Source organism: Watersipora subatra, chromosome 1, assembly GCF_963576615.1.
Source record: "Watersipora subatra chromosome 1, tzWatSuba1.1, whole genome shotgun sequence".
Classification (NCBI taxonomy): domain Eukaryota; kingdom Metazoa; phylum Bryozoa; class Gymnolaemata; order Cheilostomatida; family Watersiporidae; genus Watersipora; species Watersipora subatra.
Window position 1 is genome coordinate 69,614,403 of NC_088708.1, and position 18,357 is coordinate 69,632,759.

Sequence of the window (18,357 nt, forward strand, 5' to 3'; positions counted from 1 at the left end):
TTGCGCGTGATCAGGTAACCATTTACTGAAATAGGTCTATATATATCGATATAATTGAGACACGTTTATAGTAGATCTAGGAGCTTGAATTACCGAAGAATAGTAGTGTCATAAACATAAAATACATTTTCATAACTTTTACAAAACATGTAGTTAGCTCTATTGGTAGCGGTCGAACCCGTACAGCTGCTTCCGCTGCTATTGGAGACTACACGCGTTGCTTGAAGCTGAACAAAAATAATTTTGTAGATTGTAATATATTTCTGGTGACATTTACTAAACATGTCGAACGCAGCGAAGGTGCAAGCTTATTTAAGCAAACACAAAATTGCTAGTCTCTTTGAGGTACAGTTTGATAAAAACTAATACGCTGTGCATCAGCAAAGACTGCCAACGAGTAAATACAACCTTTGCTCTTCCGTAGGCCGTGGTTATGCGGTGTGGGTTCAGTCTGCTAACGGCTTTGCTTAGTGTCTTAGTGAATACAAATCTGCTATATTAGACTTTTTGTTTGATAATGTGCACTGAGCTGAAACTGTAAAAATGAAATGTAAATGTGCTGTATAACTACCTAAAATACACATTCGTTGGCTTGCGCAAAATTACAAACAAGAATTACGAACACAATAAATTTAGAAAATTTTCATAAATGTGCAACTTAATAAAATGTTATATTCACAAATTTAAATATTCTGGATGTGTTGAAATGTGCCATTTTATGAAATGGTGACATAAAAAAGTTACTTTCGCTTTTAAAGTGTATATTAAAGTAAAGTAGGGTATCTCTGAATTCAAGTGACAAAAGGCTTTGAAGTTCTGTGGAGTAGAAACATTCTAGCACCCATAGCATTTTGTTGAAAGTTTAAGAAAATGACAGCAATAAAAATAAGAGGTATAGCATTATTTATAATACTATTATAAAATGTTACAAAGGTTTTATATTGGATTGAACTAGTCCTGCAATAAAAACTTTAGACCTATGCTGTGTTACATGTTGTTTTGATAGTTTTTCTAATAAATAAATTTGCTTTGGCTTTGCAAGGCACTAAGTAAATACATCTTACATGTTTGATTAAACCAGATCTACTATTGCATTAAGGCAAGACATAAGACAAGGTTTATTTATACCTTCAATGATTCACATGAATTGGTTTAGGGGCTGATGGCTAAACTAGTGAAGGACATGCCTGCGGAACCTTTAGGATATCTCAGCACAAGGTTACAAGAAAAAAAGGAGGTTTGCATCCAATATTTATACAGAACATTGCTTTGAAGTTGAATAATTGCATGTAGATTTATCGATTTAAAGTCTTTTGTTCTGAAGTATGTTCAATTTTACAACAGCTCATCCGCTACACAGCATTTAATTTTTTTGGAAAAAGCTATACGAATTTTAACCATGATGCCAATATGTATTCTGTATTTAAATGAATGTTGATTCATTGAATATTGTAAAATGATTCTTAGAAAACTCGTCGAGGTTCACCACCCGGAGGAGTAGACTCTAGCACAGACTATACTACTAGTGTTTGGACAGCAGGTACGCAGTGGTTCACTTAATTAAAAACACCCTATGAATTTGTTTTTAGTAAACACCACAGCTATAGCATGAACAAGCTTTTCAAGAGATTGATAGCAAACAGCACAACCATAGAGTGATCCTTAATTTAATATATTTTTAGATTCAACTTCTATCTTCTTTAGGATGTTTTCATGCTAATGCTACTATATGAGAAGAAACTGCTGTTTATTTGTTATCATACCAACACCTCAACGCTGCTTCTCAACTGTTTATTCTGATGATTGGTAATTTCTGCAGATTCCTATAACTATGAGAAACCGTGGAGGGCCCACAGCAAGAAATTGACACAAAAATCTTCTGGTAAGTTCTGACCTATCATAGCCTGAAAGAGATTGTACACTGTAGCTGTATTACAGTCATGTTAAACTTGGTGTATGTACAGTTACTCGAACACATATTTTGAGTACAATATAAAAATATAGTATTACAATTGGCCAGTTTATATTAGCGTGTGGTTAAAAATTTCTAAAATCAATGTTCTGCGCTGTATTAGAACCTTTCATTCTCATCTCAATCTAAAATTTATGTTGTTTGTGACAGAAACAAAGAAGAACTGGGACAAGACTGTTCGAATCAACGCTAAATCATTTGATGATCTCGTTTCTACAACAAAGCCATCCAAGTCTCAGGCACGTTTGCATATTTCGCCATATTGTTATTATTTAACTGCAGTATTGTTCATTCACCAGTTATGCCCCATCACACCTGTCAAGGTGACTTCTTTTTCTCGTGTACTGGTTTTTTAGCCTGTTATTTTAAAGTTATTTTGTTTTTAGTTTTTGTAAAATTAAGTATGGAAGGCGTAAAGGCAAAGTGAGAGAAACTTTATAATCACATATTAGTAATCTGAGGCTGTATTATCGGCTGTGATCTGTTGCGAGTGGGTTAATAATAATGATGGTAGTGTGTGATAATAATAATGATGGTAGTGATAATAATAATGATGGTAGTGATAATAATAATGATAGTGTGTGATAATAATAATGATGGTAGTTATAATAATAATGATGGTTGTGTGTGATAGTAAGGATGAGGGGCTGGTATGGCAGCTTATTAAAGCTTCAGCAAAAGTGACGGTTTTTGGTGGTACAGACAATTGAAGATTTTGCAATCAAAGAAACTTTCTTACTATGGTAATGGTGAGTCTATTTGCCTTTGCAACCGGAGGGACTAATATGAAGTTTTGTACTTGCATCTGAAAGTTTGTTGAAGGGCTTTGCCTTGACTAGTATAGCTCTATCACTCTCTTGAGCTTTTTATCTACTCTCTGCAGCGAGATGAATTGTTTGGCTCTAGAAACACGGGAAATGCAGACTGTTATGTGACGGAGGAAGAGCTTTTAGCCGGGGAGTTGCTCTCTCGCTCTACTCGATCAGAAGAGGATAATTCGGATATAAAAGACTCAGATGTTTCAAAGTAAGAATGATTCTAATCTAGTATTTAAAGCTGGATAATCTGCGATCTTCTGCTGAAAACTAACTTTAGAATATCTGGTACAAATCTTAAATGAAGTTCCATTTTTATTAATCGCACATTATAGTATGTAGTTCAGTTTTTCAAAGTTTTATTATCAACGCTAAGAAATACAGTCTAATCTTAAAGTGGGTGTTTTATAGATGAGGACTCTTGTCCTGTAATCAGAAGAGTTGAGTTCTGTAAAGCGTTATTAGCTGTGTGTGCAGAGTTATTTATTCCGTTCTGCTACATACATAGCTTGTCGTCCGAGTATATTCCTCACCCATTTTGAGATTAATAGCATGAAATGGAATAATGTAAGAACTATGTTTATAATCAAATGTGAACTCAACAATGATTCATCTGAATTTTTACCTTTACCGATTCCAATACAGTTTAAGCAGAACACTTTCTTATCTGAGTCAACAAAGGAACGCAGAGTTACAATAATAATTACATTAAAAATTTTTTAGTTCTTCTTGCACATATTATGAATATGTAAACCACATTTGTAAAAAAGTTCCAATCAGTATCCAACAAGTCATATAATAATCAGTGATATATTTAAAATTGTCGAATTGTTTGCCGAGCAAGGAAGCTAATGAAAAGAGAGCTTCATCGTTAAGAGTTGGAGTTGGTGTGACTCTTCGACGGCAGTAGAACTTTTTGGTGCCGGCTTCCATGTGGAGGTCGCACAAAGTATGTGCGACCTCCATGTGGAGGTCAACATCAGACAGCAGCACTGTCTGATGCTGACCTCTATGTGGAGGTTGGTATCAGACAGCAGCACTGTCCGATGCTGACCTCCATGTGGAGGTTTTACAGTCACAACCATGCAGCTATAGTTTTATTACTGCTGCCAAATTAGCCAAAGTATGAGAAGATTATAGCGAGGAGTCAGCATTCTTATTTAGCTAGAAAGCTGTACAAGCAAGTACATGTCACTCCATTACCCCTCCATATTTCCTAGCTCTCTGAAGATGTATGCAGAATCACGGCTTATGCCTGTGTGTCAGAGCACTGAATTGTAAGTAAATGGTAAATTGACAGATAACACTCGCCTAAGTTAATCTCTCTCTAACCATTGAATACGCGTCTGTGATCGAACAACAATACTTAATTATATGTTTATCGTCTGTCAGCGCACGACGACCCTCAGCCTCATTCAGTATCGCAGCTCATGCGCTACCAGCATACGGTGAACGGAGTCTGGTGTTTAATAACCGACAGCAGCTCAATTGTACGTACCTTGTTTTATATATCACAGCTTTGCTTGTGTTCTTGCATCTGTCTTGTGGTAAGAGATATTTCTGTATTCTGTTCAGGCCTTGCTATAATTTTGTCATGACTCAGTCAGAGATTCTATTACGATAGTCGACAACATAAGTCGAGTTTAGCAATTCCTCTTTTTGTTTTGCAGGTGTGAACGATGTTCTCCATCGTACAAAGTTTTTTATCCACAATGCGATACGAAACTATGTTTGTGCGAAGTCTAGCGCATTTGTTTTCGACTCCATGCATGACAGTAGAGCAAATTGAGGCAAAAAAGGAAAAGCTGCACTGGATGATTGTGAGCAGCTTGACGCCGCCGATTCAGCAGAAATATTTTCGACTAGTTTTTGAGGTTTTGCAATATCTAGTGCAGCCTCCTTGTATCATGAACGAAGGTCGCTTAGCGGGTGTCGTCTACTACTCCTTGACTCTAAGTAACTACTGTCAGGACGACTTCCTCCTCACCTCGGAAATACTCTACGGACCCCTCAAGACTATCACCTCCATTTTGATAATATACAGGAAACAATTCGATGTAGTGAGATTTATGCACTGCTGTCTAAAACAATGCATTCGGGCATCTTTCCACCAGCAAGCTAAAAACTTTTTGACCATCCTCGCTTTCTTAAACGCTCCTACAACTGCCAAGCTTGTCAGCAAAATTCTATGCAGAAGTGCCGTTTCTGCTGACTCTACTACCTCACAAATTGTTTACATGCTTATAGACATCGGTGTGTGTCACTTCGAGATTACGGCTTTATCACCTGCTATGATAGATAACAGTGGGTTAATAACGAAAGTTAGAAATGCGTTAAAGGCAGCATCAGCGAACCCGCTGACGCTGAAGCAGATAGCCAGACTCGTCATTAGGTCGCACATGCGACATGTAGACATCGTTGATGATTGCTATGCATTGCCTCTTCCTGTTGCTCTGCAGAATTACGTTGGCCTGAGAGAACTAAATGCTAAAATATGGCCATATCTGTCTAAGCGCCTAGATAGACAAGTTGATGAAGAGTACTCTTTTGAGGACAGTGTTTGCACGAGATATAACTTGTCATAATTCATTTACTAGTCACCCTTTGCTTTTACATTTGGATACACGCTGATTCTAACCGCTGCAATATCTTATATAACACTTTTTATTATCTAATTCAATATTCCTTGCAATGGCTGATTAATAAGCCACCATTTGACACTCTGTCTGCTTAATTACGACTCATGACTTTTGAACTTGTGTACAGGAAGGCCTGAGACTTTCCAAGGAACAATTTTCAGAGTATTTTTATGTGGGTTTAACTTTAAACTTTGGATTGTTGTTTTGTATGTGATGGACATGCTGTCTCAGTCAATCATAGCTTTTTTCACTCTGACGAATATTGGCTTAGTAATTTCAGAAGGTTTATATGGTTAATTGTAGTAGTTAATGCTTCAATAAAACATGGTGAACGTTGCAAGTGTTAATTCATGAATGTGATAATTTAATTCAGTAAAATTTTAAATATTTAGTCTGTTACTTGACTGATAATTTAAATTGTTTCCATTCTTTTCAAATCTTACATTTTGAATTAGCTGCTGCCCTCACTTTGCTGTTACTCACTCAAAGGTCAGTCCGCACGTCGATCTCCATGTGTAAGTAATGACCTCAGGTCATTGACCTCCATGTGTAAGTAAATTCAAGTTCCCGTCGTTTCTCCTGTTTCTTGTACAAAAGCTACTAAAGTTGCTTTCACTGTTTGGCGTTATCGCTGCATAAGCGAACATCTCAGCCAAAGCGCTGTAATATTCATGAATATCAATAACGTTTTATTGAATAAGTTTAACCTCTTTGCACTGTACACTTCTGTCTTAATTTCTACATCTCTTTAAGTCTGCAACATTCTATACAATATATTGTATTCCAACTGAAGTGCAAGTCACTGGCACTCTTCTTGCAACAATCACGTCTTTGTAGACTTGAGTGAATGACTTTTCCGTGAAATAAACTTTTTTGTTTTGCAGGCATCATCCTAAGCACAAGGGGCCAAAGGCCGATGCGGCGAAACATAGCCAGGAGTTGAAAGCATTCGTAGAAGCAAAGAGAGCCGAAGGTACAAAGGCTGACTCAGGCATAGGCTCAGCTGCCAGCGATGATGACGAATCTATTGGTGTGAGAGTGCTCGCTGAAGATAGCACAGATTTGGCAGCTGAGGGCATCAAAGTGCCATCTTCGACCACAAGTGCGATCAAGGTACTCGTTCGATGAGATCTTGTATTTCAAGAGACAAGAAGTCTAACTTCATTCTAAGAAACTATCTTTAGCCAACCTGCCTGTTTGATAATCAGCGTTTATGACCTAAAATACTTGTGATTTTTCTAACCCAATTTTCAACAATTCTTGGTGATGAGATTGAGAAAAAAGTTTGCAGAGCTAAAATGAGATCTTACGTAAATTTTTGTATTGTCAGCAAGAAAAATGTGGTGAGCTCTTCATGTAATGTTTGACTGACATAGGGTAAATGGTCATCATGTACTTCTTCAAGGTTTTCACCCTTATCTCATTTGAAAGTATTACTTGAACATAAACAGATGCATGCTGGGTAGGCTAGCCTGAAGCCATGATAAGATGATGATTGTTGAAAGCTTTTTAGTGTCATCAAGTCCTTATGATCATAGACTAGGCCGGACAATAGAATTTTCCAGACATCAAAATATGCATTGTGAGCAGTTTTATATATGAGTTCGGTATCCACCAATTTACCTTTTTATTTATCTAGAAAGCAGCCCTGTCTTGCAGAGACTTCTATTGTACCTTTATACAGGTTCATAAGCCGGCGATTTCGGGAGATCCGATGATACATCTTTCTATATGCTCACGCTGTGCCAAGGTCTTAGTCAAAAATGGAGATGATGCTGAAAGTGTTTCTGGTTCTTCCACATCAGGTAGGCCGGCTTACTTAACTAGCAATCTTTGCTCTCAGGCTATTTACTATAGCCTGAAGCCCACTTTAATCTGATTGTGTTGTATTATTAGCGCATAGTTTTCAATACCAGACAAATGGCATTGAACCGCGCTATTGCTAATCATAACAGTGACAGCTAAGAACCAGGTCAATGTACCTTGGAGAGTTACTTTTGTTATAGGTTTATAATAGCTTATTGGCACCTTTAATCAATGCACACCGGCTCTGGAACAATGATGTAAACTTTGTAGTTAAGAAAGTGGTTCTATTACACTAGCTTGTGACTAAAGTTAACCATACCTTGTCCACCAGTGAATTGAGGAACGATCTTGGCCCCTACTTAAACATTGTTTACTAGGTGTCATGAGAAGATAACTACTCAATGTCGTGAAAGTTTAGTACTCTATTTAGCATTTGACTTTTTTTCAGTTTCAAAGCTAAATCGTAGTAACCGCTTTTACCATAGATATAAAATCCTGTTTTTGAAATTTTTGGTCGTAAATAATTGATTTATAATTATTTTCATAACCTATTATCATAAGTAATAGTAATATAATAATAATAAGTAATAGTTTTTAATCATAACATTAACACAAATTGCATTGGATTATCTATCCTGCAATATATCAAAGCTGCAAAAATTGCAGCGTAAATTCAAATTCCAGTAAATTATCATTTAAAATTGATTTTAAAATTAATAAAAATCTGGGAAGACTCTGTCAGTGTTTTATATCTTCTGTGTGAATCTTTATTTTCAGCTTCGACACTCCGCTCTACTCGAAACTCCAAACAGAAGAAGCCTCAAAGCACCGCTAGAACTGATCAATGGGCAACCCACCGCGCTGACTCTAAAGCTAGTCCTCAACAAAACCCTGCTATTACAGGAACTAGGGCTAAAACTGATGGTGCTACTGGATCCAGAATGGATGCTGGCAGGACAGCTATGGGACAGCATGAGAGTTCAGGAGTCATGGATAGAGGTAAGCAGCGAGTTGACTAGTTTTGTTGTCTCATTCGTTGAGCAGCAGTTGACTACTCTGACAGCTTACTTTAGATGAATGATTGCAGGTTGTTGGTTGGAGCATATCTCATCATATTCTACCTTGTATATTGAGACTAGTGTTTACACAGAGCCATCAGATTTATCATCTCTTTACTTGACAAACAGAAAATCTTGCATGCAGCGAGTGTGATTACTGTGGAGACTCAAGCACCGCATTAAATTGATTTATTTGCTTGATTAAATGGGTTTCATGAAAGAGACAAAAAGTAATAAAAAGCTCTCTGATGGTTTCGGCAGCAGGCAGCGAGTAGTTACGTCAAATTATGGTCTAAAGTAGACAAGAAACATTATTTCATTAAGCAGATCATATATCTATCCTGCACAAATCTGTCTCTCTGATAGCAAAACCAAAGACTAGCGGTAGTTCAAACTTCACTTATAATTAGCCTGCCAGACAGATGTTTTCTACTGCAGGGGCAGCGAGACCGGCAGCAGGCAGAAGCCAGTACGTAGCTACTCAGAGGACAGGCTACTCCTCCTTTTATGATGACGAGGATGATGATGAGTTTGAGTCTGTTTCTCAAATATCTGGTGACAAGCTGGTAAGTTAGGTTCAGACAACTCCTGTATCAAAGCCTGTACACACTGCTCTTTTTTAGTTTCAAGTTGTTTTATATTTTTATTAAAACTTTCTTAGTGTGGCAGCGCTTACACAATGGCTAAATAGTAATTTATAATTTGTTCGCGATTTCACAGTGACCAATTATAGATGTTACAAAATCTTTTTGTGAATTTTGTCATACTGTTTTCAATTATTACAGATATATTAAATTATCATTGAGTCCTTCATTTGGTGTAGAAAAAAATTTGTGATAGAATAACACAAATGTATATGAATAAAAATTAAGCATTAAAAAGAACAAATAATTAATAGTGAAGTATTTAGTAACAATTGGTTGTCTCGTAATATTGTAATATCCCGAAACACGAATAGGTACCACAACAAACAGCTCACAAATACTAAACATGTATGCATTAGTATGCATATGCATACTGATCATCTATGCATTTGAGCAACCATATTTTTTATTAAGTAAGCCATGAACGTTTTCAAATGCATAGTTTGTAAAAGCCCTAGAAATTGGTAAGTGTAGACCAGGGGTTCCCAACCTTTTGCGCTCATTTCCCCTTTTGGGCCTTTTCAGAAATTTGATTTCTCCCGCGCTATCAACTCACATGACTAAAAACAACTGATACAAATTATAACATTTTATTCTACATATCTAAACATATAACAACATATTATTAATTTTTATACAGCATGCATACAACGCATCACAATACATGACCTTCGGCATGGCGGTGATTTGGTTTATGACTAGGTTAACTTACTATCCAATCAAAATCCAGATGGATGTGTTCAAATTTTTCCGGGTTCTGACTAGTAGCTCATTATTAGCCACTAGTGTTATAGATAAAACCAAAATTTTGAAGGAAGAAACCCAAACTCACACAGCGCTTCAAGACATAAATTAAAAATTTAACATATCAGACACCTCTCTGTTTCTTCCTGTATATTTAAAATTCCCTCTTAGGGGGAATTCCTCCCTGGTTAGGATCCCCTGGTGTAGACAGTTCTTATAACCAATCACGGCAAGTATACAGATCAGACCAAGTTTTATTTGATAACAATGTGTAATAGCGTTACATCGTTTGCTAATTGTTGCTGCTCACTCTTTGACCTTGTCTCGAACCACAATCATTTATTGTTGCTATTTCTAGAGACTATTGCCCTCCTTTCTCTTCTTATCACTTTTTCTTATTATTATTATTCATCGCACTGGCTCATTTATAATGTTTTCCTCTTACCTGCTGCGCATTCTGACCTCAACCTCTCATACTTATTCTCATCTGGCTTCTTATCGTAGAGGGTGCCCATGTGGACAAACAGTGATGATGATGACTTGTCTCCCGTTAAAGGAAGTCATATGCTCTCTAGCCCTAGACTCTCTAAACCAAGTTCTGCCGGGAAGTAAGTCAGCCATCAATACCGCTACTCGTTTTAATATTAAGCTAGTCTAATTGTCTTGTAGATATTATAATAAACACCCCAATTATAGATCCTGGTGGTGTTACTGTTTCAAGAAATTTTCTGCTATACTGTGAATCATGGCTCTTTATAGTGCCAATACATACTATACAATACATGTTTGCAGTTGTATACCTCCATATTTATTCATGTTCCATGAAATACAATACAATGAATATCGCCTCCACACATAACAATGTAAAAAACAATACATTTTAAAGCACTATGGCTCTGTATTAAATACAATTTAATCTTGTACATACATTTTTCTTGCTAAGTTATATGCAATAAATTCAGCGCTATCTGTGTATGGAGCGATGATGCCTATATGTAATCTCTATATCATTGATGTAATAGCGGGAGCCAAGAAAACTAACTTACATATATTTCCATTTCTTATTATTTTAATGTGTGGAGTTATCATTTAAATTCATTCTAATCAATATTTAATTGGATTTTAACTTTTTGTGCCCGCCAATGCCGGGAAAAGCAAATCATGCAGGGTGCAAACAAAAAAGCTAATCGAAAATAAATAGTATTTAAAAATAAATTCTTATGATTTAAAGATGTGCTAGATATAGACCAAAAATTTTCAGTCATGTTACAGCAAACATGTTACACACCATTACTGGGCAGCATAACACGTAGCAAGATAGAAAAGCTGCAAAGAGTTATGAATAATGGCTAAATAATGGATAAAATGAATTAGCAGTTGTAGCAGATGAGCAATATTTTATCTGTTGTTTTCTATTATATTATAAGTATTACAAACACTTTTACATGTTATTCTCTATTATATTATAAGCATTACAAACACTTGTACATGTTACTCTCTTTATTATAAGCATTATAAACACTTGTACATGTTATTCTCTCTTTATTATAAGCATTACAAACACTTGTACATGTTATTCTTTCTTTATTATAAGCATTACAAACACTTGTACATGTTATTCTCTTTTTATTATAAGCATTACAAATACTTGTACATGTTATTCTCTCTTTATTATAAGCATTACAAACACTTGTACATGTTATTCTCTTTTTATTATAAGCATTACAAATACTTGTACATGTTATTATCTTTTTATTATAAGCATTACAAATACTTGTACATGTTATTCTCTTTTTATTATAAGCATTACAAACACTTGTACATGTTATTCTCTTTTTATTATAAGCATTACAAACACTTGTACATGTTATTCTCTTTTTATTATAAGCATTACAAATACTTGTACATGTTATTCTCTCTTTATTATAAGCATTACAAACACTTGTACATGTTATTCTCTCTTTATTATAAGCATTACAAACACTTGTACATGTTATTCTCTTTTTATTATAAGCATTACAAATACTTGTACATGTTATTCTCTTTTTATTATAAGCATTACAAATACTTGTACATGTTATTATCTTTTTATTATAAGCATTACAAATACTTGTACATGTTATTCTCTTTTTATTATAAGCATTACAAACACTTGTACATGTTATTCTCTTTTTATTATAAGCATTACAAATACTTGTACATGTTATTATCTTTTTATTATAATCATTACAAACACTTGTACATGTTATTCTCTCTTTATTATAAGCATTACAAACACTTGTACATGTTATTCTCTTTTTATTATAAGCATTACAAATACTTGTACATGTTATTCTCTCTTTATTATAAGCATTACAAACACTTGTACATGTTATTCTCTTTTTATTATAAGCATTACAAATACTTGTACATGTTATTATCTTTTTATTATAATCATTACAAATACTTGTACATGTTATTATCTTTTTATTATAAGCATTACAAACACTTGTACATGTTATTCTCTTTTTATTATAAGCATTACAAATACTTGTACATGTTATTCTCTGTTTATTAAAAGCATTACAAATACTTGTACACGTTATTCTCTTTTTATTATAATCATTACAAACACTTGTACATGTTATTCTCTCTTTATTATAAGCATTACAAACACTTGTACATGTTATTCTCTTTTTATTATAAGCATTACAAATACTTGTACATGTTATTCTCTCTTTATTATAAGCATTACAAACACTTGTACATGTTATTCTCTTTTTATTATAAGCATTACAAATACTTGTACATGTTATTATCTTTTTATTATAATCATTACAAATACTTGTACATGTTATTATCTTTTTATTATAATCATTACAAACACTTGTACATGTTATTCTCTCTTTATTATAAGCATTACAAACACTTGTACATGTTATTCTCTTTTTATTATAAGCATTACAAATACTTGTACATGTTATTCTCTCTTTATTATAAGCATTACAAACACTTGTACATGTTATTCTCTTTTTATTATAAGCATTACAAATACTTGTACATGTTATTATCTTTTTATTATAATCATTACAAATACTTGTACATGTTATTATCTTTTTATTATAAGCATTACAAACACTTGTACATGTTATTCTCTTTTTATTATAAGCATTACAAATACTTGTACATGTTATTCTCTGTTTATTAAAAGCATTACAAATACTTGTACACGTTATTCTCTTTTTATTATAAACATTACAAACACTTGTACATGTTATTCTCTTTTTATTATAAGCATTACAAACACTTGTACATGTTATTATCTTTTTATTATAAGTATTACAAATACTTGTACATGTTATTCTCTCTTTATTATAAGCATTACAACCACTTGTACATGTTATTCTCTTTTTATTATAAGCATTACAAATACTTGTACATGTTATTATCTTTTTATTATAAGCATTACAAATACTTGTACATGTTATTCTCTTTTTATTATAAGCATTACAAACACTTGTACATGTTATTCTCTTTTTATTATAAGCATTACAAATACTTGTACATGTTATTATCTTTTTATTATAATCATTACAAACACTTGTACATGTTATTCTCTCTTTATTATAAGCATTACAAACACTTGTACATGTTATTATCTTTTTATTATAAGCATTACAAATACTTGTACATGTTATTCTCTTTTTATTATGAGCATTACAAACACTTGTACATGTTATTCTCTCTTTATTATAAGCATTACAAACACTTGTACATGTTATTCTCTTTTTATTATAAGCATTACAAATACTTGTACATGTTATTCTCTCTTTATTATAAGCATTACAAACACTTGTACATGTTATTCTCTTTTTATTATAAGCATTACAAATACTTGTACATGTTATTATCTTTTTATTATAATCATTACAAATACTTGTACATGTTATTATCTTTTTATTATAAGTATTACAAACACTTGTACATGTTATTCTCTTTTTATTATAAGCATTACAAATACTTGTACATGTTATTCTCTGTTTATTAAAAGCATTACAAATACTTGTACACGTTATTCTCTTTTTATTATAATCATTACAAACACTTGTACATGTTATTATCTTTTTATTATAAGTATTACAAATACTTGTACATGTTATTCTCTTTTTATTATAAGCATTACAAATACTTGTACATGTTATTATCTTTTTATTATAAGCATTACAAATACTTGTACATGTTATTCTCTTTTTATTATAAGTATTACAAATACTTGTACATGTTATTCTCTTTTTATTATAAGTATTACAAATACTTGTACATGTTATTATCTTTTTATTATAAGCATTACAAATACTTGTACATGTTATTATCTTTTTATTATAAGCATTACAAATACTTGTACATGTTATTCTCTTTTTATTATAAGCATTACAAATACTTGTACATGTTATTCTCTTTTTATTATAAGCATTACAAATACTTGTACATGTTATTATCTTTTTATTATAATCATTACAAACACTTGTACATGTTATTCTCTTTTTATTATAAGCATTACAAATACTTGTACATGTTATTCTCTTTTTATTATAAGCATTACAAATACTTGTACATGTTATTCTCTCTTTATTATAAGCATTACAAACACTTGTACATGTTATTCTCTTTTTATTATAAGCATTACAAATACTTGTACATGTTATTATCTTTTTATTATAAGCATTACAAACACTTGTACATGTTATTCTCTTTTTATTATAAGCATTACAAATACTTGTACATGTTATTCTCTGTTTATTAAAAGCATTACAAATACTTGTACACGTTATTCTCTTTTTATTATAATCATTACAAACACTTGTACATGTTATTCTCTCTTTATTATAAGCATTACAAACACTTGTACATGTTATTATCTTTTTATTATAAGTATTACAAATACTTGTACATGTTATTCTCTGTTTATTAAAAGCATTAAAAATACTTGTACACGTTATTCTCTTTTTATTATAATCATTACAAACACTTGTACATGTTATTCTCTCTTTATTATAAGCATTACAAACACTTGTACATGTTATTCTCTTTTTATTATAAGCATTACAAATACTTGTACATGTTATTCTCTCTTTATTATAAGCATTACAAACACTTGTACATGTTATTCTCTTTTTATTATAAGCATTACAAATACTTGTACATGTTATTATCTTTTTATTATAATCATTACAAACACTTGTACATGTTATTCTCTCTTTATTATAAGCATTACAAACACTTGTACATGTTATTATCTTTTTATTATAAGCATTACAAATACTTGTACATGTTATTCTCTGTTTATTAAAAGCATTACAAATACTTGTACACGTTATTCTCTTTTTATTATAATCATTACAAACACTTGTACATGTTATTCTCTTTTTATTATAAGCATTACAAACACTTGTACATGTTATTCTCTCTTTATTATAAGCATTACAAACACTTGTACATGTTATTCTCTTTTTATTATAAGCATTACAAATACTTGTACATGTTATTCTCTCTTTATTATAAGCATTACAAACACTTGTACATGTTATTCTCTTTTTATTATAAGCATTACAAATACTTGTACATGTTATTATCTTTTTATTATAATCATTACAAACACTTGTACATGTTATTCTCTCTTTATTATAAGCATTACAAACACTTGTACATGTTATTCTCTTTTTATTATAAGCATTACAAATACTTGTACATGTTATTATCTTTTTATTATAAGCATTACAAATACTTGTACATGTTATTCTCTTTTTATTATAAGCATTACAAACACTTGTACATGTTATTCTCTTTTTATTATAAGCATTACAAACACTTGTACATGTTATTATCTTTTTATTATAATCATTACAAACACTTGTACATGTTATTCTCTTTTTATTATAAGCATTACAAACACTTGTACATGTTATTCTCTTTTTATTATAAGCATTACAAATACTTGTACATGTTATTATCTTTTTATTATAAGCATTACAAATACTTGTACATGTTATTCTCTTTTTATTATAAGCATTACAAACACTTGTACATGTTATTCTCTTTTTATTATAAGCATTACAAACACTTGTACATGTTATTATCTTTTTATTATAAGCATTACAAATACTTGTACATGTTATTCTCTTTTTATTATAAGCATTACAAACACTTGTACATGTTATTATCTTTTTATTATAATCATTACAAACACTTGTACATGTTATTCTCTTTTTATTATAAGCATTACAAACACTTGTACATGTTATTCTCTTTTTATTATAAGCATTACAAATACTTGTACATGTTATTCTCTGTTTATTAAAAGCATTACAAATACTTGTACACGTTATTCTCTTTTTATTATAATCATTACAAACACTTGTACATGTTATTCTCTCTTTATTATAAGCATTACAAACATTTGTACATGCTATTCTCTTTTTATTATAAGCATTACAAATACTTGTACATGTTATTCTCTTTTTATTATAAGCATTACAAACACTTGTACATGTTATTCTCTCTTTATTATAAGTATTACAAATACTTGTACATGTTATTATCTTTTTATTATAAGCATTACAAATACTTGTACATGTTATTCTCTTTTTATTATAAGTATTACAAACACTTGTACATGTTGTTCTTTTTTTATTATAAGTATTACAAATACTTGTACATGTTGCAGCCAGAGACGCGCTGTCACACTTAAGGAGGATACACTGAAAACGCTGCCATTGGCTGGTAACCAGGTAGAGAATTTTGTTGGTAAGCTTTGTTGTTTACTTTCTAATTGTCGGCCACTTCTAATTACAGTATATCTAATGCTCATTGGCTGATCCAAGGCTACAAGGATATTGGAAACAATAACTCCCAAAGGGAGAGTTAGCATTGTTATTAATGCACGTAATAATGTTGATGACATAAACTGTCAACTTAGAATAACGGCAAATAAAACAAAAGTATTGACAGGCAGTATGCGATACTTTTATGGGTTTGTGAATGTTTATCAATTTGCTGCTCGGGTAATCCTTGTAGGCTTGTAAATCGATTATTACTTTTGTGTCATGATTTTGTTGGCATATACATGTAGGTGATAGCCTCTATGTTGGTGTTTGTATCAACCCTGGCTCAAAGGTTAGATCACTTTGCTGACATTTCAGGTTGCAAAACTGACCATTAACAGTGTCAAAAATAAGATCTGGTTTTAAAAGCTCATTTGTTCCCAGTTGTAAAAGTAATACAAACATAAAATCATATTGTATTTGATACACTCTGCGACTTTCATGAAAATTATGCAGTAGTAGTGATATGAATTGGTAAACTATTTCATGTTTGACCAGACTGTTTCCTCTAAGTTTTTCTTATTCTGTATTCTGCATTTTATATTTTTAAGTAGTGCTTTAGCTAAGCAAGTTGGTCAGCAAGCGTTATTGTTGGGATGTCTGAGTTGAAAAAAGGAAACTTAAGGCCTCATTTACAGATATGTCTCTGTAATACTCTGTATACACAAAGGGTTCGATTGACTTCATTTCAGTTTATTGGCTTTCTATAGTTACAATAGCAGCCTACTTGATAAATTGAAGGTTTCTTCTCAGCTACTGTCAGCAAATTTGCTTAAAGCTCTCCAGTTGGAATACAAACATCACCACTTAGCTTGTGATCCAAGTGTGACAGTCTAGAGGGTCCTAATAGATAGAATGTTAATATACCCCCTAACACAGCCTATCGGCCATCTTTAGCATGATATTGATCAACAGGCTGCTTCCAGGACATAGCAACTGCTATCTTAGATTATTCTAAAACCAGTTTACTGGGATCCATATGAGACTATGAAAATATATGAAGGAGTTGTCTTTTCACGGAATTTCACACTGAACAGACAACTCTTTTTAAAATTCAAACTTGATGAATATAATGGTACTATGATTAATTAAATCAAAAGCTCTTTCTTTACATATTAACCATGTTTAATAAACTTCTAATCTAGGTGAATTTCAAGACTTACAGTGACAGGTGTCTGTTGCAGGTGCCAGCAGAACCTGGTCAGGAGAAAGAGCAGATGCTATGAAAGATGTCTCTCGCAGGTCACATGATAGTTCCATATCTCGCAAACCTCGTGATATGCTGGCAGTGGGCAAGTCTTATGACTCACTGACTGCTAATAGATCTGCTGGCTGGAAGTTTGAGACGGACAGTGATGACGAGAGTGCAGTCATGTGATAGCTCTATTATTATAACTCTATTAATAACGCTATTACCTGTTGTAACTTACTTGTGATTTACCTTTTTATAAATTATTATTCAACTATTTAAACTATTTATATTTAAGTATTATTTTGTCCTAATGCTTCAATAATTTATCACTGATGGAAGGCAGTGCTTCTAAGATTCAACTAAAGACCAGACCTGTAGAAATTTGTTCAACAAAATAGTTGTCAGTAACTGACAAGCGTAGATATTTTCAAAGTTGTAAAGCTCATGCCAACTTGCAGTTAACTAGATCAGGATACTAGGTAGATTTTATTATTGTGATATATTTCATCAATTATTTTATATTTATGTAATCATTACTTTTTTATATATGTTTATTTTAAAGTAGTGTTTATATGCTATACCTATTCGATGCAATTTTTTGCATTTTTGGATGTTTGCATTCTTGTG

At 32.1% G+C, this 18,357-nt stretch overlaps 1 protein-coding gene across 1 annotated transcript; it reads left to right on the forward strand.

The window, feature by feature from the left end:
* The first annotated feature begins 211 nt into the window (after positions 1–211).
* On the forward strand, positions 212–18,246 carry LOC137410541 (uncharacterized protein C8orf34-like). The gene is made up of 13 exons (XM_068095973.1): positions 212–345; positions 1,157–1,237; positions 1,468–1,540; positions 1,820–1,882; positions 2,123–2,215; positions 2,860–2,998; positions 6,311–6,539; positions 7,111–7,231; positions 8,010–8,231; positions 8,729–8,856; positions 10,183–10,286; positions 16,382–16,461; positions 17,723–18,246. The coding sequence occupies exons 1-13, from the start codon at positions 283–285 to the stop codon at positions 17,914–17,916; spliced, it is 1,590 nt and encodes a 529-aa protein (XP_067952074.1). The 5' UTR covers positions 212–282; the 3' UTR covers positions 17,917–18,246.
* Positions 18,247–18,357: the final 111 nt, after the last annotated feature.